Raw genomic sequence first — 27550 nt, forward strand, 5'->3', positions numbered from 1 at the left:
TTTGTGTAAAACAATGTGACAATGATATTTACTCTGTCACCGTTCTGGAGGCCAGCAGTCCAAAATCAAGGTGTGGGCAGTTCTCTCCATCTGACAGCTGCAGGGGAGGATGGTCCCCTGCCCCTCCCAGCTTCTGGTGCTCCAGGTGTTCCTTGACTTGTGGCCACTTCTCTCCGTTGTTAGCCTCTCTGGTTACACGACCACCTCCTTTCTGGTGTGGTAGGGTTATCCCCTCTTGCCTCTCTTATAAGGACTCTTGCGATGGCGTTTAGGACCCACCGGGGTAATCCAGGGTAATGTCACCATTTAAAAACCTTTAATTTAATCACATCTGCAAAGACTCTTTTTTCCAAATATGGCAACCTTTACAGGCATTAGAACTTGATATCTTTGGGTAGTCACTCAACCCTACTGCATAGAGTATAAGGTTTGATTCGAGCACTAGGCTAAACAAGGTGTGTATTTGACCATGGGGCTCAGCTCCAAGGAGAGTCTCCATTGTGAACAGAAGCAAAATGTTCAAATCAGAGTCAGAGTGTCAAGTTTCAGGTCCAGAAGATAAAGCACGGTTTATAAATAGGAAGACAGATCACACCACTAGAATTTAGAAGACAGTGTTTCCCATGATACTCTAGCAAACCAGAGGCGAGAACCACTTTTCTGGCTGCTCCATTGAGATGCGACAGTGCCATGAAGAACCAGGCTGAAAAATGTGTCTGTAAGGCAGATTGATAACATGTGATTGAAATTATGAGCACCTGGATGCAGAAAATCAGCTGGGAAAAGGAATGTGTCTGAAGAGGGCTCAGGCCTGACTCTCCACTGGGTTCCTGTCTCTCTTTTTAGTTTCTACATATGACCATCCCTACCACTACCCCAGACTCCAGGTAATTCAAGTCAAAATTATGTATACATGACTCAGCCCTTTGTGGATGATACAATCTCTTGGCGTATCAAAAGGGTCGCTTGCTCACAAAGTTATAGGTGACCCTGCTCACACTTATCAATATTATCTCCCCTACCCCAAGTCATACAGACTCCTTCCTAAAGTACTTCTCCTTATCTCTTGCCCCAGAGCTAACACACATGTGCCTGCATCAAGCAAAGTATTTCCCTACCAATACAAATTCCCTGGAAAACCAAACCAAAGTGTAAGATGAAAACACAGAATTTATTGAATTTTAGAGCCACCCCCTTAGAGCTTCTGTCTTAGAAACTTGCCAGTTCTGTCCTTTTTTGAACCTGGGCAAATTTTGTGAGTGATGAATCAGGGGCAAGGAGGATGTGGTGTGCAGTGTCCACAGGACTGTTGCTGACTTGCCTCCTGGGTGGTTATGGTGCTCCAGAATGGCTGACATAAAGTAAACACATGATATTGCTTCCTCATGGTAGAGGACTGAGTAATCATCACGTTTATCAATTGGTGTTCTGCTTTGTGGCTGTTCACATACCATGTGTTCCATGACATCATTTCCTCTGTGGTTTCCTGATGCTGAAAATCTTTCCTGGTTAAACTTATACTGTATCAAGAGTGACAACGAGTCTTAAACATATTTGGCATGCATGACTTTATTAAAGAAGCAATTGTTAAGGAAGTGGATATTGTGTCTTATTCCATCCTGCTGTCCTTCATATCCCTGTGGACTTACTAAGGAAAAGTTTGACTATGCCAAATAAGGTGATGCTTTATCGTAATTAGATCCCAAAAGAGATTTAATCTCAATAGAGTTTACAGCCCTTACAGAAAGGAAACCCTCAATAAAATATTACTGGCATCTTACTATACCCAAGCTTCTAGATAGCACTCAAGACAACAGGAGGCACGACAAATTGCTAATGCCAGTCATTTGGAATATTTGGCGTCCCCAATGATTCTTTCTCCTTCTATCTGTGTTGCACCCAGGTTAGGAACACTAGAATCTTATTATAGTTGGATGTGGTACTGAACACTTAAGAGACAGCATATTGTGGTGGAAAGAGTGTAGTCTCTGCTGTCAGAGAGACATGCATATTTCATTTTTTCCCTCTATTTATGATGTCCATCAAGTCATTTTATCTCCCCAAGTCTGATTCTTCATTTATAAAATGGAGATAATAACACCGATTTCACTGGGCCTCTGTATGGAAAAAATGAGCCAGGGCCTGCAAATCGCCCCATATGTGGTAGGCAGGTGCTATTCTCTCACACTCACCCCTGTCCTGTCTTTACATTCATGCTGGCTAGACTGTCTAACCCTGACACATCGCTTAGAGGACTCTGCCCACTCAGAGTCCACGTACTTTTTTGGGTCATGCTCTGTGTTTATCAAGCTGACATTTTGCCTTCTCATGCTCTTGCTACTTCGGTCCTTGAAAGGGTAGAGTGGTTGGCAGTGATTCACATTTAAGTGATGATTTCTTGATCAACAAATGAACATTAATAAGAAAAACGTCTGGTTCCATGGCTTCTGAATAGGATCAAGAACTATTTCCTTAAATAAAGTACATCAGGTTGTGCATCTTAGACTAGACATTTAAATCTTTGCTTAGCATCATCAGAGTATCTGGGGAGAAAAGGACTAAATCCAGTAAGAAAGATGATACATTTACAACCTCATGACCTGTTCTTAGAGCTAATCAAAACTCACAGTTTTCCCACTGGAAAATTGGAAAATTCCTAAGAATGAAGGAATTATTTGGTTCTTGCTAAGTGCAGACAGCACACGCAATCACTCTGCTGACCGCCTCTTGGAATGGTTCCCTTTACAGGGCTTTGCAGGCCCCTGTGCTGGAGGGGAAGGAATGCTTTCTCAACTTTCACCAAAGTTCGTAGCAACTGGTTCTGGGATAATTTCATTAAAGGCCTCAATGCCAAGGAGGATTGAGTTAAAGATGTAAGTCTGGACTTCTAATATCCTGACTTTAAAGTTCATAAATCACCTTTATATTTCACTGGATTCTATCATATTTCCTCTTTCATTTAACAGTTGTTATTTTTCTTATTCCCTGGGCTAATTAATCTTGAGAAAGTTTGGAGCACCAAAGTAAGCCTGAAAAATGTAGCTTAGAGAGGACACAATGACATACTGAGGCCCTCTGTATCTGTCAATGTGGAGGACAACATGACCAGAGAATGCTGCTGGTCCAAAAGTCATTGGAAAACATGCAAGTGGAGAAGCAAGCGCTGGAGCCAGCACTGGCTAATACCTGTGGGCTCAGAGCTTGGACTTGATGAACCATAAGAAATGGGGATGGGACAAAAATCCTGAAGGACTTCAGAATAAAACTTGCACATCCAAAAGTCAGCATTCTCAGTGGGTGAACTAGGTGAAAAACAAAACAAAAACAAATAGATGTAAGCACCTGCACTGAAGACTGAAGAGGGGAGCAGTCGGTATTCTGTCTTGACTTTGGCTCTTACCCGAAAGATACAAAGAGGAAATCTCTCATGGTTACTGTCCTGCACATAGGGCAGAAATTAATTCCACTTGGGCTCCCCAAAATCTGTAAGCATAAAATTTAATTTAATGTGGTCCCATTTTGGTGGTCCCCCTGAACAGTTGGAAGACGCAAAAGCAAATTGTCTGTGGATAAGGCACAATTGCATGACAGACAAATTATAGTGGATTAGAAACAGCATAAGAGAGGACTCGTAATCTGGTACGTAGATATGAAAAATCAGTTAGAGTTCAGCCCAGAGAGACGGAGAGCAAATATAAGAGATGTAGAGACATATAGAGTGATCAAGTCTAATATGTAGTTAGTATATGCCTAATATATATCTAATTGGAGCTCCAGAAGAGGCTGGAGAGCATAGGTAGGGGCAATATTTGATCATGGTTGGGAATTTCCAGAAATTTTGAAGACATAATCCCTGAGATTTGTGAAGTACTGAAGACAAAAGAGATTACATAAAAATTAAATAGATTAAATAAAAAGCAATGGACGCCTAGACTCATGGTAGAAAACCAAAGACATAGAGAAGATTTTTAAATCAGCCAGAGAGAAAACACAAAACATTACATAGAAAGGAATGACAATTAGACTTGTAGCTGACTTCTTGAGAGCACTGATGAAAACCACAAGACTGTGGAATAATATTATCAATGTGCCAACAGAAAATAACTGTCAGCTTAGATATGTGTAACCAGGACAGTTATCTTGCAGACTGGAGGCAAAAGAAGGTAACTTCTAAGAAGATACAAACCAAGGCTATAGATGACTAAGAAAATCCTAAAGAACCTCCTACAGAAAAGAGAATACAACTAATCAAGTAAGGCCTATGATAAAAAAAAAAAAGAGCAAAAAATATGATAACCATGTAGTAAACTAAAAAATATTGACTTTGAAAAAAATATTGATAATATCTAATTTTTGAGTTAAAAAAAGAGAACCAAAATATTGGACAACTAGCATGTAATTGTTGATCCCAAACCATATAGTGAGGCACCCACAGCGCCCCAGCAAACACACAGGGGCATCAAAAGATATTAACATTTTCCAGGGAAACACAGCAACATCTGTTGGACACAACATGAAATGCTAGCTCAAGGCAGTTCACAGCTTCAACATGGAATCACACGACGTTCCTTTTGATTACATCATTTCTTTATGAAACTGCGTTTTCAGATGTATGTTTCTGTGACAAAAAGACAAGTACCAAGAGAAAATCTGTATGAAACAAGAAATGAGGGTGGAAGTATACAATTGAATTCCAAGATGTGAGAATTCGTGCAGTGCCTAACAAGTGCACACACACTGAGAAATTGATTGTGGTTATTGAAGAATGAAATAAAATTATTATTTTTCTTTCAATTTATGTCTAGTATTTTTTTCGAATAGCTACTAAGTTGTTAGGACATAAATGCATATAAATTGTTTTGACATAATTACTTAGTAATTAAAAAAATGTTAATAAATCTTAATAAAGTAAAAGATTCTTCTTTTTTGCCTAGGGGCACTGTGAAAAAATTATTGAGTCACTAATACTGGGAGCAGAGAAAGTTTGGGAACATCTGGCGTGTAAATTGGCGTGGGGCTAACTGGATGGGTATTGACCAAATTTCTATTTTAAGTTAAATGTACATCTTAAAATTTCCAGAGGAAAGAATAGTAAAAGTATAGATGTATATCTTCCAAACTATTAAATGTAGGAAAAATTGAATATGAGAAAAAAATTTCAATCAATCTCAAACAGGAAAGATGGAATTTTTATTTTTACTTTAGTGGGACGGAAAGGAAGGCATTAAATAAGATGCTAAAAATGAATTCAAACGTTTTAATAATCTCAATTTGTGTAGATGCACTAAATCCTCCAGTTAAAAGACAAAAACAAAATAAGGATGAATGCTGTGATTTTCTATTTTCAAGAGACATGTCCAAAACTTAGAACTTAGAAAGATTGACTATACAGGCGCGAAATGATATATGAAGAAAATACAAACCAAAACTAAGCCAGTGTAACTTTGGTAATGTTAGACACGACAGAGTTTAAAACAAAACGCATTACTTTACAAGTCACCACATAATAATAAAAATTTTAATTCGCCAGAAAGATATAATAATTTTAAAATTGTATGATAAGTAATGAACAATTTTATGGCAATAAATCTGATCACTTAGCAGAGTGGTAAAGTTCCTAGAAAATATGTATTATTGAAACTAACTCAAGAAAAAAGAGAAAATCTGAATTGCTCTATATAGGTTAAAAGAAGAAATTGATAATTAAAAACCTTCTCGCTCATAAAACACCAGTTCCAGGTAATTTGTGCGTGAGTTTCCGCCAGGTGTTAAGGGACCAGATAATTCCAATCTTGCACAAATACTTTCAAAAAATAGGAAAAGAGGATTTAGTCTACCTCGGTTTATTATGTAAAGTTACTCTTGATACTAAAATTGAAAAAGGCAATACAAGAAAAGAACAGTGCAGGCCAATCTCATTCATGAAAATAGATACAAGAAAATTTTAAGCAAAACATTACCAAACAGAACTCAAAAATGAGTTTGTTCTTGAAATTTAAGTTTAGTTCAATATTAGAAAATTAATTCATTCCTCATGTTAACAAATTAGTAGAGAAAAATTATATGATCCTCTTAATAAATGGATAAAAAGAATTTAATAAAAGTCAGCATCTGTGATAAAGTTCTCAGCAAACTAGAAATAAATTCCTTAACCTAATAAAGTGTGCCTACAATACCGTTGGTGTAAACACAATGATGAAACGTTGTGTGTTTTCTTTAAAATTGGGAACAAGATAAAAATGTTTTCCACTGACACTCCATCAATTTATTGGTAGTCTTAGCCAACAATATAATATAAGAAAACAAGATAAAAAGTATAAGAATTGGAAAGGAGGGGTCAGCCCGTGTGCAGAGGTTAAGTTTGCAAGTTCTGCTTCTCGGCGGCCCGGGGTTCGCTGGTTCGAATCCAGGGTGCGGACATGCCGCCGCTTGGCAAGCCATGCTGTGGTAGGCGTCCCACATATAAAGTAGAGGAAGATGGGCACGGATGTTAGCTCAGGGCCCGGCTTCCTCAGCAAAAAAGAGGAGGACTGGCAGTAGTTAGCCCAGGGCTAATCTTCCTCAAAAAAAAAAGAATTGGAAAGGAAAAACAAAACTATAATTATTCAGAAATGATATGATTAGTTTTATAGAAAACCCAAGAGAATGTAAAAATGAGTTATTAATAAGAGTGTTTGCCAGATATGAAACCAAAATTTTAAAGTTAATTTCATTTCTATATGCTAGCAATAAATAGAAAGTTTTATTTAAAAAACAAAGATCCATTTTACGTTAGCAACTAAAATGGACTGCTTTTGTTAGAGATAAATCTAATGAAAATTGTGCAAAGCCTTTATGAAAAATGCGATAACTTTACAAAGATATTAAAAATGACTTAAATAAATGGAAAGTATTAAAGTAAATGTTTAATGAGTGGTAAGATAATATTGTAAGGATATTATTTCTGCTGAGTAGGATTTTCCTGAACTTGACAGCCTGACTTTAAAATTTATAGAGAAGTGTAAGGGGCCAAGAACCCCTCAAGGCAAAGGACGAGGAAGGCGTGGGGCGAGGATCTTGACAAATGAACCACTGATGCTTATGATGAAGCTACAATGATTTAGTCAGTGTGGTATCGGCCATGTGGGCAAATAGACCTGTAGGACAGAATACAGAGTCCAGAAACAACCCCAACACGTATGGACATGATCTACAACAAAGCTAGCACTGCAGATTCACGAGGAAAGGAAGGACTGCTCAAAAATTGTTCTAGGGGAAAAAATGAAATCGAATCCCTTTTCACATTATTCACAAAATTCAATTCCAGTTTTTCAAAAAACAAAATCTGGAAGCGCAAATGAAAAAAAAATTAAAAATAAAACGTTTTTATTTTGAGACAATTGTAGATTCTCATGTAATTCTAAGAAGTAATACAGAGAGATCCCATGTACCCTTTACCTAGTTCCAGAAGGGTAACATTGCAAAACTATCTCACAATATCACAACCAGGATATTGACGCTGATACAGTCAAGATACAGAACATCCCAGCACAAGAATCCCTCTTGCTATCCTTTAACAGCTGCACCCACCTCTCTCTCCTCCACTCCCATCTCTCCTCTAACCTCTACGACTAATCTGTTCTCTATTTCTGGAATTTTATTGTTTCAAGAATGCTATGTGAATGGAATCATGCACCATGTAACCTTTGGGGATTGGCTTTTCTCACTCAGCGTAATTCCCCCAAGATTCATCCAAGTTGTTTGTGAGTCAAGTTGGTTCCTTTTTATGACCTAGGAGTATTCCATAAAATGCACGTACCACAGTTGGCTCAACGATTCATGGGTTGAAGGACATCTGTGTTGTTTCCAGTTTTTGACTATTACAAATAAAGCAGCTATGAACATTCGTTTGCAGGTTTTTGTATGAACATAACTTTTTGTTTATCTGGGATAAATGCTCAGGAGCACAGCTGCCGGGTCATACGCAGCTGCCTGTTTAGGTTTTTTAGGAAACTGCTAAACTGTGTTGCAGAGTGGCTGTGCCATTTTACGTTCTCACCAGAAAGGGAAGAATGATTCAGATTCTCTTAGCTGGTATTTGATGTCACGTTTTAAAATTTTTAAAATTTTTCTTTTCTTTTCTTCTTCTTTTTTTTTTTTTTGTGAGGAAGATTGGCCCTGAGCTAAGATCTGTTGCCGATATTCCTCTTTTTGCTTGAGGAAGATTGTCACTGAGCTACCATCTGTGCCAATCTTCCTCTATTTTATGTGGGATGCCACCACAGCATGGCTTGACAAGCGGTGTGTTGGCCCACACCCAGGATCTGAACCTGCAAACCCAAGGCTGCAGAAACAGAGTGTCCAAGCTTAACCACTATGCCACCAGGCTGGCCCCAAAAATGTTTTAAAATTTTTTTAAAAAATTGGATTGTTAGTTTTTTTTTACTGTTAAGTTGTAAAAGTTCTTTGTAAATATATACTAGCTACTAGTCCTTTGTCAGATATATCGCTTGCAAATATTTCTTCCAGTCTATAGTACTTTTCATCACCTTAACCTGATCTTTTGCAGAGCAATCCCAAAGATTATTCCCAAGATTTTGTAGTTTTAAATTATACACTGAAGTCCATGATCCATCTTAAGTTATTTTTTGTACAAAATATGAGATTTAGGTTGAGGTTCTTTCCCCGCCTCCCCAATTGTTTTGGTACCTTTTGTCAAGGAAGCCATTCTTCTTCTACTGCATTTACGTCTTTGTCAGGAAATATTTGGGCATACTTGTGTGGATATATTTCTGAGTTCTCTATTCTGTTCCATTGGTTTATGTGTCTGTTCCTCTGCCAATACCATACTCTTTTAGCAGCTATATAGTCTATCGCAGCTATATGGTGTACTTTAATATTAGGTAGACTCATTCTCTTTCACTTTATTCTTATTTTCAAGACTGTTTAAGCTATTCTGAGGCCTGTGTCTTTCCAAATAAATTTTAGAGTAAGCTTTTTTACATCTACAAAGAAATTTTCTGGGATTTTGGTAAGAATTCTGTTAAACCTACAGATAAATTTGAGGAGATTGACATCTTTACTATGTTGAGTCTTCAATTCTGAGAACATGGTATGCTTCTCCATTTATTTACATCTCTTTTATTTCTTTCATCAGCAAAGGAGAAATAAAGCCATAATATTTTTTATTTATGTTCCGATGAAGGATTCATAACAAGAATATGTAAAGGAATCTATATGAATCAATAAGAAAAAAATAAACCGATAGAAAAACATGCAAATGACTTGAATAAGCATTTTATTGAAGATGAACTATAATTATTAAGCAGAGAAAATATACTCAGCCTCATTGTTAACCAAGGAAGTGCAAGTTAAAGCTTCAATTAGATACTATTTCAGAGTTACTAGATTGGTAAAACCTAAAAATTCCGATAATATCAAGTTTTGGTAAGTATGTAAAGCAACTGAAAACCATGTTCACTGCTGGTGGGAATGGCTGGTAAACCGCTTAGAGAAATAATTTCCAATTACCTAACAAGTTGCAGAAACATGTGTCTTATGTCTTAGCCATTCTAGCTCTGGGTATATGTATACCCTAGAGAAATTATTGCACAAAATGTTAGGTTAATAGCAGCATGGCTTGACATACTAAAATAACTGGAAATAATGAAGAGCAGAGTGGATTAATAAACTATGATATTTATATAATGGTATACTTTATATTACTGACCTTATAATTGGCCCATGGCCATAAGCTCCAAAATGGATGAATCTCACAAACAATGGTAAGAGAAAAAGCAAGTCAGAGAAGAATATATTCACTTGATTTCATCGATATAAATGTTATAAACGGGTGAAAGCAAGCACTAAATTGTTAGCGATATATGCATATGGAGTACAAGTATGAAAAAGAAGGAAACGATAAAAAAAATTCAGAAAAGTGATCATTTGGGGATGGAGGAGGGAGGGATTGGGGCAAACTTGGGACTCGAAACATTTTGGCAATGTTCTATTTCTTAAGATGGGAGTCGGGTGTATGGGTGTTCATTTTATTAGTATTCATTAAACTCTACATATATGTTATAATACCTCTTTAAGTGATTAATATTCATGTTTTCTAATTAGAGAAAAGAAGGAAAAGTCTGTGTCATGTGCACTAGCACAGGAATAAGGTTAAGTTACAGTAATTGCTTCAAAAGAAATAAGAAAACCAAAAATGTCAGCATTTAAATTTGACCTTCATTACCCAAGTAAAGTTAGAAGCTTACGTGTCAGTTTTTTTTCTTGAATTTCTATGTCCTTTTTCTGGTTTTGTGGTCATAGTTTTCAGAAACAATTGAATTAACTTTTATTAATTGTAAGTTATGCCTTCAGTTATGTAACTTGTCAAATATTATTCCAAGGTTGTTTTCCCATTAAGCCAAAGGAATGACTAAATTGATAAAATGGACAATACAATAAATGAGATTACGCCAATGTTGTTTCGCTTTCTATTGCCTGTTTTGGAAATGGTTCTCTGGATTTTCCCAATGAAGAAGGATGCTATGCTTATTGTCTTTAAGTGTGATCAGACTCACTTTACATGTCTGATTCGCGTGCCTGCTGTTTCTGCTGGATTCGTAAGTCACCATTTTTGGCTTTTCTTCACTGTTAATGGCCACAGTCCTTGCAGAGCTTCTCAGCGCGGTCTCTGGAATATCTTCAGATGTGCTCGCTGTCTAGGACAGATTCAAGATCACCTGGAAAGCTTCAGGAAACTGAGGGAATTGCAAGGCAACTCTGGAACTTGATAACTAAGTTCCTGAAAATGATTATATTTTGGAAACCCAGTAAAACAGTTTTGTGTTAAGGGAACTCTAGAAATTTATGAAAGCTTAAAACAGAGAACACTGTCCGACGCCTACCCCTATAAAATAATAAAACCAAAAGAAGCCATGTGCTACTTGGTTAATTCAATTAATTCAATTAATTAATTAAATTCAATAAATCCACTAAAATATTATTGACCATCTACCAGTTAGTGCCAGATAATATATAGCAGAGAACTAAACAGATATTATTATGTAACAATAACAGGCCAGTGGACTCCATTTAATTTGAGTCTCCTTACAGGACTGTAAACTTCTTGAGGGCAAAGATCTTACTTGTTCTGTGACCTGGTTTTTCCACAGCCCTTAAATATGCCTGGCATGTTAATATGAGTTTAATATTTATTATTAATTATTAATCATTACTATTAATACATTTAACATCTGTTTCTTGCATGAATTAATTTTCCCAAACCCACACAACTCAGTCGTTGGTGGAGCCAGAGTCTGCGCTCTGTCTATGGATCATGATAAACAGTTGTCATTTATTCTGAGCTTGCTTCATCCAAGATGCCGTGTTCACTGCTTTACACTCCTCATCTCACTTAATCTTTACAAACTCCCGAGAAAAAGATGTTAATTAGCCGCTTTTTACTGAAGAGGGTTCTTAAGTGCCTTTCCCGAGGTCACCTGCTGGGTCTGGCCCCTTCAAAATCTGAGCTAGGCTGGGACCCAATCCTTCCTCTTTTCACAGCCTCTGTATCTGTGGTAGCCGGAATATCCTTGGCTACCTAAAAGGGAGCAGTTCAGTTTAACTAATTGGGCCGCATAGTGCCAAGCAATCTGTTTGGCTAATTTTCTTTCCCCAGTGAATTGACTAATTTGTTTTACAGAATTGACCACATCGGCTAGTCATTTTACCGGTAAATCAAATTATCCTTGTCTATTTTTTTCTTTTGCTGAATGTCCAACTGGCTAAGAGTTTAGGGTCAGACACACCTAAATTATAATCCAAGGTCAACCACTTATTAATTGTGAACCTTGGCAGCTGTTTAACCTTTTTAGGCTTCCATCACTTTATCAGTAGAAATGCAGATAGCAGTAATTCCTACCTGATCTAGTTAATGAGAGGATTGAATGGAAACAACTCTTTAGCCCCTAACACAATGCCTGACCCTTAAGGAATTTTGTTGAGCAATAGCAGCTGTTCTTATATTTCTCATTGCAATTGTTAACCTAATTTTTTTTCAATTATTTTATTGAGGTCATAATTGTTTATAACATTGTGTAATTTCAAGTGTACATTATTGTTTATCAGTTTCTGTATACACTGCATCTTGTTCACCAATAGTCTAATTTTTATCTGTCACCATACATATGTGCCCCTTTACCCCATTCACCCACCTTCCAACTCCCTTCCCCTCTAGTAACCACTAATCTGTTCTCTTTGTCCCTGTGTTTGTTTATCTTCCACATATGAGTGAAATCATGTGGTGTTTGTCTTTCTCTGTCTGGCTTACTTTCTTAACATAATACCCTCAAGGTCCATCCATGTTGTTACAAATGGAATGATTTTGTCTCTTTTTATGGCTGAGTTGTATTCCATTGTGTATATATGTACCACATCTTTATCCACTCATCAGTTGAAGGGCACTTGGGTTGCTTCCACATCTTGGCTATTGTTAATAATGCTGCACTGAATGTAGGGGTGCATAAGTCTCTTTGAATTGTTGATTTCAGGTTCTTTGGATAGATACCCAGTGGTGGGATGGCTGGATCATATGGTATTTCTATGTTTAATGTTTTGAGAAATCTCCATACTGTTTTCCTTAGTGGCTGCACCAGTTTGCATTCTCACCAACAGTGTATGAGGGTTCCTTTTTCTCCACATGCCCTCCAACATTTGTTATTTTTTGTCTTACAATGAAGAAAAGAAAATCTCTTCAATAAATGGTATTTGGACAACTGGACAGCCACATGCAAAAGGATGAAAGTAGATCATTATCTTACACCATAAACAAAAATTAATTCAAAATGAATTGAAGACTTGAATGTAAGACCTGAAACCATAAAACTGCTAAAAGAAAATATAGGCAGTCCACTCTTTCACATTGGTCTTACCAGCATCTTTTTGAATACCATGTCTACTCAGGCAAAGGAAACAAAGGAAAAAATAAACAAATGGGACTACCTCAGTCTAAAAAGTTTTTGTAAGGCAAAGGAAACCGTAAACAAAAGGAAAAGGCAACCCACAAACTTGGAGAAAATATTTGCAAATCATATATCTGACAAGGGGTTAGTTTCCAAAATATATGAGGAACTCATACAACTCAACAACAAAAAACAAACAACCCAATCAAAAAATGGGCAGAGGATATGAACAAACATTCTTCGAAAGAAGATATACAGATGGCCAATAGGTACATGAAAAGATGTTCAACATCACTAATTATTAGGGAAATGCAAATCAAAACTGTGTGGAGATATCACCTTACACCTATCAGAATGGCTATAATTAACAAGACAAAAATTAACAAATGTTGGAGAGGATGTGGAGAAAAGGGAACCTAATGTTTTATTTCAATATCATCTTTGTTCTAGATTTTACTGTCTTCCTTGACTTATATCCTTCACCTTCCTTCTAAGGTAGACAGAGCTACTTACTTGTTACTCATTGGATATTGCTTCTTCTTTATGGAGCTTAAACTGTGTTATAAAAATTGACTCAGGTCTCTTATTCCCTAACCTCTCTTCCAATTATAGGCACTTTGAATGCAAGTTCATTCAGCATTCATCTTTTTACTGCCAGCTCCTTCATGTCAACTAGTATATAGATGCTCTATGATGTTTGTTAAATTGAATAAGTAGGTCATGTCTATATTCAGAGTGAATGGATAGATGAATTCCTTTTTGTGCAGCATTGTTAATGTTACTGATAGTATTACATTGATTTTTGATATGGTCTTTACACATATCATTTATGTACATCATTTAATTCTGGCACTCGATCAATCTTCTTTCATTTGAATATGGCTTGCTGCTTCTAAGCTTGACCCAGATCTCTTGCTTTCCACAGAGATTTTCACTGCTTATATAGCGGGTTTCAGTTTTTACTTTTTTTGCATTTTTTTCTTGCTGATGCTATATTATAGACTTTTTTCCTGCCATTGCTGCCATAGGACTTAATAAAAAGACTTTCTTACTTTCACTTAAACTTTTATTTCCCACATGGCTTTAAGGTATACATTTTACTCTTTCCCCCATCATTAATACATCACCGTTTGACTCTGTCATTAGGCTGTCAATCTGTAAAACTCTTGAAGAAGAGGAAAGAGAGACCTTATTTTAAATAGGCCTGATACTTTGCTAAAGAGGTTGGTGCACTGTCTACAAGTCTATTCTTGTCAAGAATAAGCTTTTGAAATTTCAATAAGAAATGAAATTTAGAAGAACAACCAAACCGTGAAAGATCTAAGGAGGATAAAATAAATAAAAGAAGGACAAAAATCCGCTACGAAATTCTAGGGAAGATCCCTTGCTTTATTTTAAAATAACTAGATATGCAACCAAGTATATCCTGAATGGCCAGGCTGAGAGTCTAGGCATAAAATTTCGTTAAGGGAAGATAGTAGTCAAAAGTCCCTAAAGCTTAGGTCTCCATTCCAGTGTTAGTGGTCAGAATATGAAACGCTTTAAACTTGAATTTCTAGGTTGAGGTAGTAGAGATTGCGGTGTTGCGCCTGGATGAGAATAGGAAAAGGGAATGTTTAGTAACCATTCCCAAAGAAACGCCATAGAAATGGTGGTGACCCGCAGTTCCTCCATTTCCAGTGAAGTTAGGATGAAAGAGTCGCCTGAAGTTCTGCGGGAGAGATTTATGTTAAAATTCAGAGAGTCTGCTGGGTTCTGAGATTCCTGAATATGTTATTAAGCAGAGCAGGACCTGCCCCACAAACAAGGCTGGAGAGTTTTCCAAGATTCCAAGTCATGAGGCAGGGTTTCCAGGGACAGCCCTGCCACAGCCTCAATTGTTCTCTGAGATAATCTGACCTGATTCACGAAGAAAGCCTATGGAATTTCATGGACTTCAGACTTTACCTAAAAATGTGGTTGGCAAACAAGCTGGGGAATAAGTCAGTTCTTTCTGAATATGGGCACTCAGACTAGCCCATTTGCCTCAGAATTATACAAATACTACTGCAAATGAGAAACTGCAGTTAACTTCCTCTGCCAAACCTAAGAAAAAATTCTATTTCTGCTTAAAGCGGAGCGATTTTCAATGCAAAGGAATTGATGTGGTTACAGGAGAAAGTTTCATATTGGGAATAGCATCTAAAGACAGCCACAGGGGTAGGGCCAAAGGAAGTTCACTCCTTAAGCTGCTTCCATGAAAAACTTCAATCATCTGCTAGCTTTTGCTTCATAAAACTTTGACATATGTCCCTTGACCTTTACCAACTACCCTTTCACGTTTGACACTTAACATTTTCTACATGATTAAAATTCAACGTTAATTAATTTCAACACTATCAGTTAAGTTATATTTAGCTAAGAACACTCACTTTTGTCTTTTGTGAGTAGCACTGCAGTGTTATTACAGAGAGGGAGTCAGGAGGGCAACAGAGATACGAGAAGAGGAGAATGATTCAGTGTGCAGATAATTGTTTCAAGTGAAATTTAGCTCGATATTTTTGTTCCTGTCCTCAGTAGAACTGAGATTTAGCACCTCGCGTTGGCATTTAGCCCCCACCCCCACATAGGAGGAGGCTGTGCTGGGCGGGTGCTGAGAACGAGCCACACCAGAATTAAATTATAGCACAGTTCTAACACTGGCAAGAATTTTCTCTGGCCAGCTCTTGGGTGCAAAGCTGGTGATTCCAGAAGAGAGGCAAGGCATTCCTAGAAAGGATCTCCATATGGTGTGGCTTCTCCCTCAATGAGGGGCGTTGACATGGTTGTTTAAAGAGCATCGCCCCAAAAGTGGTGACTATTCCCAAAGGAAACAGCGGAAGCCAGAATATTTTAGCCGTAGCTGAGTTATAGTTCTAACCTTAAAAAGTCACCCATGAGGTTGTCTTATTGATGGTTTGTTCCATAATGTAACCAGAAAGCTCGCTGGAAATGGATAAAACCCAAGAAATTTGACCTCTTTCCTTAAGTTTTCCAAGTGAGAAAACATTTTTATTAGTTTGTTTGTTCCATGCTCTTCTGATTTGTGAAAAGCAAATCTTGCTTTTACCTGAAGCTCAAAATACTGTAGAACTATTACAGCTGCTACTCTTGGGGATATTAGCATGAAATTGTGGCCCATATGTTTACTCTGCCACTGAAATACTTCTGTCCTTCAGATCCACGTACAGAGCAGATAATGCAGGTGAAGCATAATTCATATATAAGTCGTCCATATATGTCTCACCGAAGATCCAGTAATAGTAATAATGAATTAAACTTTGGGGTTCTTTGAGATGGTGTATACCCATGTAACCTCCAGTTGTTACAAAACAAACAAACAAAAGAATACAACTTTGCAGCATTTTCCTTTGCGTATGGCAGGACATTTTGCCTCCAGTAATTCAACTTTTATGTTCTAGAATCTAGTTCCATGCCCTCATCTCATGCTCTACCTGCCGTTGGAGGACACTTGATCTCTGACAGATTTTGTTCTCCTACCCACCCCTTGGGAAAAACTACAGCCTCTGTATGCAAAGGATTTAACTAGCTCTGTTTGTTGTCGAGTGATTCAATATATCAGGTCATTTCTGCTAGTCGAGTGCTGAGAGGATGTCCCTGTCCTGGTAACTGGCGTTGAGTCTTAGCCCTGAAGTCAAGTCTGCCTTGTGTTTTTGCGTTCTTCATGGGACACCAAGTACCTCTCTTGGTCCCAGTGCGTGGTAACCCAATCAGCCCTCTAGGATGGGGTCTCTGGCTTTTTTTTCTCAGTGCTCTCCCCAACCTCGCTCCCCACCAACTCGAGGATAGTGGAGTCCTAGTTCTGAAACCTAGTCTTTTAAAACTATTTATTTATTTATTTATCTATTTTGATGAAGATTAGCCTTGAGCTAACATCCGTGCCCATCCTCCTCTATTTTGTATGTGAGACACCTGCCACAGCATGGCTTGATAAGCGGTGTGTACGTCCTTGCCCGGGATCTGAACGTGTGGACCCCAGGCTGCTGAAGCAGAGCATGCAACCTTAACCACTGCACCACCAGGCTGGCCCCGTGAAACCTAGTCTTATGATTAAGGTCTACTACCACTGAAAACATTTCTGGTTGCAGTGGCCTCCTCGGGCCTCTGACCTGGGCCTACTCTGGGCTCTCTGTCAAGGGTTCTCCTCGTTGCTTATCACAGAAGCCCTGAATCTATCCACTCTCAGCAGTCACTGGGCCTTCTGGATACTCTGATTCACCTTTCAAACTGGACTAACTCCCCACACTTGTCAATGAATAAATTGCCAGAAGCACATGTGCCACCCCAGTGGGCTGCTCTGTTCCAGGTCCCGGTGCCTCCCTCCCATCTTGTCCTTCTACAGTTGCTCTTGGCCAAATCCTGCTATGAGGTAATGAAGGAAGACGCCGAACTTTACTATTTAGAGGACCAAACATAGATGAAAGGGGGGCAATCATACCCTACATTTAGGAGCAAAAACATTTTTAGTGTGGGAAGACTTTATAAAAACGTAGTTTGCTAGTCCTTGAGTCTTCTAATTCTTTTTGGCTTCACTTGGTTTAATATAAGATGGAAACATTTTTATCTCGGATCTTCACTTTCAAGTTAAAATTTAAAACATCTTGTGTTTTGCAATATCTTTCTTCAATGGACTGAATAGATGGCTTCCCATACCCCTTGAGATTGGAGATAATTTTATTTTATAAGTTATTTTTCTCTCTGTTTTTACATTTTAAGGTGTTACACAATGGCCTCATTATGGAGATGAAACATCCGACTGTGGGGAAGATATCAGTGCCAGGTTTGAACATTTTTGTTATTTTTCTTAACACCTTCCCTTATTAATTTTTCCCTGTGCTGATCACTGCAGGTAGCTGATTATCCCCCAAACAACTTGGCAAGACATTATCCAAACTTTCATTTCGGTTAGAAGGAAAACAGTAGGATCACACCCACAAGCTTGTATGCTGAGGCGATGGGATTGTGTTTTTGCTCTAACAAACGTCTGATTCCTTGGTGACAAAAAATACTCATATTACCTAACTCCATTTTGTGTAATCATATACTCAGAAATGTACGTTATGTAATTGCCAACTGATAGATAACAGTAAATATGACAAATGTTATAAAATTTCTTGTGGTTCAGATAAGAATGATAAAGAAAGCCAGGAATGATAGAGATGGTGTCCAAGGAAGGCTACTGAATGCTCAGGCCAGGGCGTTTTCTTTCTAAACTATGGTTGACGGTATGGATGTCGGCTTTGTAGATTAAGAAACTAAGTGTTTTCAGTAAACCTAGACTATATTGAATTTTCGTAAGCTGACTCATACCAAACAAACTCGCCAAAGACATTTTGGCCTAAACTAAATGCTAACGTTTTCACTTCCAGGGAGAGTTCTCCTTCTGGTGGCCAGAAGCTTCAGGCCTGCTCTCAGACCTTCCAGACTGTAGTGAGAGCTTATCATCAGCCTGTCACCCCCCACAGCCTTCACTTTGCTGTTGATCATAATATCACTATTCCTCAGATCTTTTGTCTCTACTCTGGGCATTGCTGGAAAAACACTCCACATTCTCGTTCATTGTGTCCCTATTGTCTAGGCTTATACATAAACTATACACTTTTTTTTCTTTTCTTTTGACAGAGAATAATGAAATTAGTTAGAATATAACTTTGGTCATTGTTTTCTGAAAACTATATCCTGGTCACCTTGTTTGAAATTTGGGTATTCCCCAACTCAGTCAAGCAACATAGAGCATTTACTTCTGTAGGTATCGGATCCCATTCATTGACTAACTGCTGTTGTTAAATTCATTCTAGGTATAATCTAATTCTAAGATTTTGGATCAGTTTGATAATAATGCCCCAGAACAGATCAGATCGTGGCCACATGCAAAAAGAATGAGGAGAGAGAAGTATGATGAATAAAGGAAGCTGAAAGAGAATATTCTGATCTACAGGAGTAAAAGGAACATTATGCATGGATTAGGGAAAATAAATAAGAGAAGTAGCAGGTCTATGCATATCAGAGACTGGAATCACATGGTAACAGGGACATGCTATATGGTATAGAAAGATGGTGAAAAAAAGCATGTTGATAAAAGCTAAGATAGTCATTTCTTCATTCATGTTATGAGCATACTATGTGCCGGGCAATACTTTGGGTCCTGGGAATACAAAAATAAACCAGACAGGTTGGCCCCTGGCCATGTGGAGCTCATACTCAATGGAAAGTCAGATAATAAAAGTAACAAACACATTCTCCCATAACTGTAAGTCGTGATAAGTGCCAAGAACGGGAAAGGGCAGTGTGCTGTCACAGAGAATAATGGGGACGGAAGGGACCTACATTAGTTTGGATGATCAGAGAAAGCCTTTCTGAGAGGATGCCTTATAAACAAAGAATTGAAAGATAATAAGAAGTGGACGTTTGAAGAGTAAGGAGTAGCATTCCAAACAGAGGGATCAGCATGTGAGAAGACCTTGAGGTGGGAAAAGGTTGGTGTGTTTGAAGCCATAATGAAAAGTGAGGAAAGAGGGGCAGGAATTAAGACGGAAGAGAGAGACAGAGCCCAGAGGCCCCACTAAATTTAGTTTCACTCTATTTTTAATCAGGGGAGTGAAATGACACAATTTATAACTTAAAGCAGGGAGTCAAGTTCAGAAGTTATTACAGGAGTTCAGGTGACGGTGTCAAATTAGGGTCATGGTAATAGGGATGAAGAGAAGGGGGTGGTCAAAACAAAAAAATATAATCACGGCACTTTCAGTATGAGAAGACGTTAAAAAGCATTTTGTCCGGTAATTTTTAACTTTAATTTTTAAACAGTGGAATTTATTTTCCAAATGAAGTCTCCATATCTAAAACAGATCAATTCACTGATTGATAAGCTAGCTCTCCAACTGTTTACCTTTCTTTCCCTGCTTCCACCACGCTGTAGTCCACCAAACACCTCCTTGAAACCATTGGCCCTAATGAACAATTCAAGAACCACTGATCTAATTTAATTCCACAAGTTTACAGATGAGGTCGTGCAGTCATTGATGCCCCCAGGACATGAGAAGAAAGGGTAAACTTTTGAAAGTTAAATACAGTTGTTAGCATGATAGTAAGGAAAAAAGGAAGTCAGTGGCCAGCCTAGAATGAATTCATTGGACGTAACACTCTCTCAATCAATCAGATGTGAATTTACTGACTTTCCTGGTAAATGAATGAACAGTCAATCTCAGGAAGTGTGAAATAACTTTTCAGATTCCTAAAGGCAAACACATAACTCTTTTGCTCACTTTATAAGTGTGTCAGTTAGCTATTATCACAATAATGCCGTGTAACAAATAACGACAAAATCTCGGTGGCATCCAAACACAAGCATTTGTTTATTCCATGCATGTGGATCAGGTGAGGGATAGCTGATTTAGGCTGGGCTTGTCCCACTGGCTTTGCTTATAGGTGTAGGTTGGCCAGGCTTGGCTCCTTTGTGTGAGTCAGGCTCAGTTCTACTCCATGCATCTCTCATGTTCTTCTCATGGCATTGGCAGAAGAGCAAGAAGGCAAACAGAAACCACAATGCCACTTAAGACCTTTTGCAGAACTAGGAGAACCTTCTGCCCACATTCCATTGGCCAAAGCGAGTGTTAGGCTGTGTCCCAATGGGTAGGGAAATAGATCTCTCTTCTTAAGAGAAATTGCAAAGTTACATGGTGAAGGCATGGGCACAAGGAGGGGTAAATAACTTGGCCCCAAAATTCAATTTGCCACAATAAAATTCTCAGCTCTATAGCAATCTCTATTTTTTTTTTTTTCTTTTTGATTAGCCCTGAGGTAACATCCACTGCCAATCCTCCTCTTTTTGCTGAGGAAGATTGGCCGTGAGCTAACATCTGTGCCCTTCTTTCTCTACTTCACATATGGGATGCCGGCCACAGCATGGCTTGATGAGCAGTGTGTAGCTCTGCACCCAAGATCCCAACTGGTAAACCCTGGGCCGCTGAAGTGGAGCATGTAAACTTAACTACTATACTACCAGGCTGACCACTATAGCAATCTCTTTTTAATCTCCTTCCAGAAAATTTTATTTTTGTTTCTTCAGTTTCCATAGGGCTTAGACATCTTTTTGGTATGCCTATCTTATTGACTTACGTTATATTCTTTCTATAGAATTATCAATATAGGAAGTCTCAGATTTGAGATGAAATGGAAGTGTTTAGGTTACTTTTGGAGTAGGTATCTGAGTGTCTCTTGAGGGCAGCACATCCTGACTCCCCATGAAAGGAGAGAGACAATTCTGCATAGAGATGTCAGGTAAGAAGTTGCTATTGTATCTTCTAATTCAGTGTATGCCAGTAAGGGGTCACTCAGACAGGACAAGAGAGATTAAATGCAAAGGGAATTTATCAGCAAATAATTAAAATTTTGCCTGTGGGTTGTTCCTTTCATTGATTTTATTTACCGATGATAGTTTCTTTGTAAGGGATGTCCCCTTTGGAGACCTCATGAATACTGTAGAAATCACTCAGATTCTCCCACAATGCCTCAGTGAGGCAAATCTGCCCAAACTGGAAATGTAGGTGGAGTTAAAAGTGATTTTATGCTACACTGTTTTCTAGTCAGCCAGTAGAGGCACATTTTTGAATTCATTAAATTTAGTTCTATGGATTTACATATATATCTGCATCTCCACTTTTACAGTAAAAATCCTTGTTAATGTTACTTAAAACTACTTGTTTATATTTCCTTTGTTATTAATGAACTTCTTGTGACCTGTACTGAATTTTCTGTACGTTGCACTAGTTTGCCTGAGACATTTTATATCTTAGTCATTGCTCGAAACTTGTCTTTTGAAGAACAATATTTATTGTGCCTGTTTTAGAGATGTATAAATCCACAGCATTCCCTCAGATTCTCAGACTAGAACTCCTGTATAGGAGACTGCAAATTGATTAATACCTTAAAGATGCTGGTCATCCAATGTTGAATATACTTTCAACAGAGATGGGAAATAATTTACCTCTTCAAAATGCCTTTTTACTACTTAAATAATTATTGTAAGCATTTAATACATTATTCCAGTATTTATAATCATTACCAATACTAAAATAAAGTAACATTATCTAAACTATCTCCTTTATGAATTTAGATCTAGGGTAACATACTCCTTTTTCATATCATTTCCCACTACCTCCAATCTAGAGTAGGCAATTAGGAAAGAAATTTCATTTGTGTATGTACATGTCATAGTTAGAGCATGCAAACTAGTTAATGCCCATGAATTATCTCTAAATGTGACTTGTAGTTATGCTAAATACTATCATTCTTTATTTCATGTATTGTTCATTAAACTACTCTCTCATTTGAGCTTTAAAAGTAGAGACTGACTAAGAAAATTAAATTATTAATGGGGGTATAAATGAGAAAATGCATTCTCTCTCTCTTTGCCACGCTTAAATATTCCAGAGTTCTAAGAGTCCCCAGTGAGGGGAGTCATCATTCCTTTTAGCTCACCATTAGTTTAGTGACAGAAGTGTCAGCACAGTGGACACAATGTACTAATTCGCTCATAATTAACTACAGTAATCTGATTGAGTGCTAAAACCTCAAACACACACCCATCCACACTCACACGCAACTCAACTCACTAAACCTATCATGTTCCATAAGCTATATGAAGCTCTGGGATAAGGTTGTACCTAGGACAGGTCCAGTCACTCATGAGCTTACATTTTGCCATGGAATTATTGTTATTCCAAACAATAAATACAGAAAAGTGGGTTGAGGATCCCCAGGGAGAACCAGAGGCCTCAGCAGGAAGATCTGGAAGCACAGACAGGGAGCACTCACCTAGTATATGGGATCAGGACAGGTTACCCTGAGAAGTGAAATGTAGACAGACATGTGAACAATGACCAATTGCCAGCTGGGCCAAACTGGTGTGTGCCGAGGGAGCAATGAGGAGGCGCTGAGTTCTGGTGTGCTGGAGGAGCTAAAAAAGGGCTCAAATGAAGAAGGGCTCACAGTTACCCTGGAGAGGTAGCCAGAGGCCAGAAGAATACAACCTAAACTAGAGCTAATGAGTAAATTAAAAACCAATCAAAAGTTACTGGAGAAGTAGGCTGAGGTTTCTGAGATCTCTTCCCTCCGTGGGTGAAGGAAGGACTCAGAAGAGTCCGCAAACCTGGTTTGGCAGATGTTCTCATTGATTGCTTTTAGGGGAAATTTCTACATTGTTTCTAACTCGCTTGAAGATTTTTGCAAAACTCATAGTGTCCTGAAGTTTAAACTATGAAATTGATAAAAATTTGTGTTTGCCAGTTACTAAAATGAAAAGATACATTCAAGTTCATACCACAACATTTCTTTAACAAGAGATTGGCCATTATTTAAGCTTTAGCTTATTTGTGACTTGAGTGGAAAGATCTTACGTTAGTTATCGCGTTTCAAATGACTGCCAGTTTCCACTGAGCCATTCAGCATTTGCATCTTCTTCTTGTAATACTGCTGGCCATTGGCCTTGTAGCCACAGTGGAACAGGCTGTCCTTCCATGTACTGTGTAGGTGCCAAAACAGGCTTCGTGCTGACTTCCAGACTTCAAAGGATGTCACTGAAATAGAGTTTGATGTGTAACTATAAAGTTTCTCACTGGAACCTTTTTCCGATACTTCCCTGTGAATGTGCATTGTGGTTATATGATTCCAGCAGCCCTTCTGGGAAGTATTTTAGTGGTGAATGTGTCAGCGTTGGGAAAGGGAAGCAGTCTTCTATGCATGTGAAATGATTTTAAGTTGAATTGCCCATGCCTGCTGGTCCCCTGATCTGTGTTTTTCAGAAAGCAGCTCCAAGTTCCTTTAAATAGAAGTTTTCTTAGTTTTTTCCCCCATAATATTTTAATATTCCTATTTGGAACCTACAACAATTTTTGGCTAGTGGGTCTTGGATGCAGGAAGAGCAGTTACCACTATGAATTAATGTAGCTCAAAGCAAATTATTAGAATATTGATGTTTGGGTTTTAGAGTGAAGTTTTCAAAAGTTAAATGTACTTCTTTACTTGATTATCTAACATACTGTATTTCTGAATGTTTTACAAGTTTTTTATAGTTGATGATCTAAAACACCTTTCTTTTGTAAGCTCCTGGAAGGCAAAAATGCTGTCTTTTAAAAAATCTAACCGGCACCCTCTAAGCCAAGTTAGTACTTAATAGATGTTTTCTGGATGATTATTAGAATAAGAAAGAATTAGATGAAAAATAATTGAAAAGGTGATTTGTGACAATTTTAAGAATTATGCATTTTTTTTAACTCACTGGCTACCCGTGGAAGCTATCTGAAAGAGACTTATTTACCTCTTTAGTTTGTTTCCAGTGTGAAGTACATGAAATGGGGTGACCGCCTCGTGTCTTGCATGGTTACCAACCTTCCTCTTCTACGCTACTCAAGCCTTCACCTTGCCCTGTTACTTTTAGCTTTTTCCTTCCCTTTAGATAGAAAATTAGATAATGTTTCTGAAATCACGTATCTTCGAAGTGCATTTAAGTTTCTATGATGGATAACAGCAATTGAGAAAGCTGTCATAAATCCCACTAGGGAAAAAGAAAAATTAAGAGGAAACAAAGTTTCAGCGTATGTCCCTCCATAATGTTTAGATATGTTGATCCTCATAAGGAATTCTAAATAAAACCAATCCGAGAATGAAAAGTGAAATAAGTTATTTCTTCCAGGTAGAAAAATCTTTCAGATGACAACAGGAAGAGTGTGTGAAGTTTTCATGTTGTGTATAGTGCGTAATCCGTCTTCTAGAAAGAGCATACTCCTTCAGGGACCAGGTTAAGCTGTAAAAAGAGGAAAGAGATGAAAGCAAGGTTCTACAGTCTGTCAACAGAATGAGAGGAAGCTGGCAGGGAAGTTAGTTTTCAAATAAGACTAGCCACGGTACTTCCCAAAGTACTCAATTATTTTTAACTTTATTAAACTCTTAACTCGTGGCAATGCACTGAGAGTTAAATAAATCAGTATATTCTCAGATGATTTGACAACGAGTGCCTGCAGCCTTCTCTGGAAGTCCTGTTACAGACACGCAGGATCATAGACATTGTTACCGTTCGGTCAGAAATGAATAGCACAGTGACTTTCCTTCCTAGGAGGGCAAGGATAAACAGGAGGAGTGAATCGCATCCCCAGGAAGGTCTTTCCTTCAGGAACCGGAGAAACCCTAGGAGCCAAGTTACTGTTGCCGATATGACTTAGGGATCTCCATCAACTATGTTTATCTGTGCCATGAGGAAGAAATATTTCATGAGACCTGGGCTTTCATGCTCAGGGAATTCATGTTCCTGTTAGTTGGGACTGGGAAAGTGGCCAAGAACTCAGTTGTTCCTTTTCAACATGTCCCCAACAACCTAGATGCTAAGGTAAGTGATATGTCTAATAGACAAGAAACTCTTGTTGTAAATCAGTTCTCAGTTTTCGGTGAAGTTTTGGGGTACAGAGTAAGTTTTCACTATTAGAAAGTGATATTTAGGCTAAAGAATTTTCCTGGGTGTATATTTAATTGGCTATGCATTGTTGGCGGTGTTTTCCCAAGTATCACTACCCAGAATGACCCTTGGGCTTAGAGATGTGTTTGAAATCATCTGAGTGGGCCACTGAATGTTGAACCAAACCTAGACATCAAAACAAAATAAAAAACAAAACCAAAAAGCCACAGAAACAGTGGAAATTTCGATGATGAAACATTTTCTGGTTTTTGCCTAGAAGGTGGTTCAGAAATTTTCTGGGATCAATTCTTCAGTCCTTGCTGTATTAGCTGCAGCTAACTTTCATAGGGTACTCAGAGAAGTCTTTTTCTGGATCAAATTTAAGTATTGACTTTGTGATGGATCGTTAGAGAATAAATTAATTAAATATAATTAGGCATGTAAACTGGCTGGAGAAGTAAAATCAGATACCATGTGATAGCTAAATACTCAAATTTAAAAATTGTCTTCCAGTTTGGATTTCCATTTTATGGAGTTAACGTGGATAATCGAGAAGCGACATTGTCTTTGCCTCCAAGTGGGCTTCAGCCTGGAGTGAGTTGTGTGACTTCACTGCCAGGTTTATTCATGGCTGGAGAAGGGGTCTTTCAGTCTTGTCTGAAAGAGGGATTGCTTCGTTCTCCTCTAGCTTCACGAAGTAGGGGCTCTTTGGTCCATGAAGAGATGACAGTTGGGCTGAATACCATAGAAAAATTGTTTTCTTTAAATATGGTTCTTTGAGATGTCAAGGTATGCTCCTGTTGAGAAGACTTAGCCAGAGAAAATATCAGTGGAGTAAGCCATCTTTTTATTTAAAAGGATGATGGTTTAATTTTGGTCTGGCACACAGTGCTATGTTAATGTTAATATGTATTGCGGGAGGTGAAGAAATAAAGGGATTTGTCAACCTACAAAAACAGAAACTAGTTTAAGAGGCAAAGGGTATATTTGGGACCAGACAATTGCCATCAGGGAGCACAGGTCCAGGCAGAAACCCAGTGAGTGTCCTGCTTAGAGGAGAGGGGCTCAGGGTTTTTATGGGAAAAAGGAGGAAGCTGAGGTAAGATATTTTTAGAAGAGGTGATTGGCGCTGACAAGTTCAGTATTCTTGGCTCTACCCAATTGGTTACTGATTCTGTCTTCAGGTAGAAAGTCCATAAGCATCAGTCTTTGTGATTAGGATGTCTGTTTTCCTGCTGACTTCTCCGATAATTGCTACTAACACAATTGTGATTTTGGCCCAGTCAAAAGGTTTGGCCCAGTCTGGTTTAGGACACAAGGCAGTTTCTCTGGAAAGGCAGCTCTGGCTACATTTTAAAATGACTCCACTAAAGTAACTTTTGACAAGTTCAATAAGAACCTCCAGATATGTTCATATAACCAATGGGTTATGTGCAATATCCCACTTATCACATCACCTCCGGTCCTTCAGGGTTTATTTGGCCCCGAGTTGGGTCTGTGGGACTCATTGCTTATCTCCTTCTCAGCAGGAGCAAATGCTGTCTTCTGTGTGTCAGTTGTGTATCAGCTTTTATGCAACCATATCTCCATGTTGTCATTTCTTTATCTGGTGGGGCATTAACAGTCACTGTGTCTCTGGGTTCATCCTTTGAGGAAGATTAGGGCACCGCACAGAGGGGAAGGGATGAGAGACCTTGAAGTGCTTCCCCACTGTGTCATTCATCAGAACATCATGAAAGTCACAGCAGCCACGTGACTCTCAGAGTGGGTAACCCGTTAGTCTAACATACTCAGAACCCTGTGTCCTATTGAAGGTGTTCCTATGAACCCTGTACTCCAGCTTATTGCAAGAAGCCATGCACTTTTCAAACAATTAAGCAAAAATCTAATTTTAATTAAATTAAAAGTGAAAAAGTTAAAACAAGACATTTTGGGGATTTGAGGAGAACATGTGGTGAAATAAAAGTACCAATAAGATGCTATAGCCACAAAAAGATAGAGAAGCATGACCCCACATAGATTTCAGGAATATCCTCCACACAGTCGAGCTCCCATAAACTCTGCCAGGTCTGAGTCTGCTTTCTCTTTGTCACTAGACCTTCAAGTTGGTGTGTGACCTTAAGTA

At 38.2% G+C, this 27550-nt stretch overlaps 1 protein-coding gene across 21 annotated transcripts in view; it reads left to right on the top strand.

The window, feature by feature from the left end:
- Positions 1-27550, top strand: part of SUGCT (succinyl-CoA:glutarate-CoA transferase) — a 749025-nt gene that overhangs the window by 565793 nt on the left and 155682 nt on the right. For 16 of the 21 annotated variants that reach the window (XR_011437729.1, XR_011437726.1, XR_011437728.1 and 13 more), the window contains one exon: positions 17694-17757. The exons of 2 other annotated variants lie outside the window; for them this stretch is intronic. Coding sequence is in view for 14 of the 19 variants with exons in the window: in XM_070264348.1 (XP_070120449.1) it covers positions 17694-17757 (64 nt within the window). In the remaining 5 variants the exon portion in view is untranslated. Of the gene's footprint in view, positions 1-17693; positions 17758-18346; positions 22072-27550 lie in introns of those variants that run through there. 3 more of the 21 variants (XM_070264345.1, XM_070264342.1, XR_011437727.1) reach the window with 2 other exon arrangements.

Source organism: Equus caballus, chromosome 4, assembly GCF_041296265.1.
Source record: "Equus caballus isolate H_3958 breed thoroughbred chromosome 4, TB-T2T, whole genome shotgun sequence".
Classification (NCBI taxonomy): Eukaryota; Metazoa; Chordata; class Mammalia; order Perissodactyla; family Equidae; genus Equus; species Equus caballus.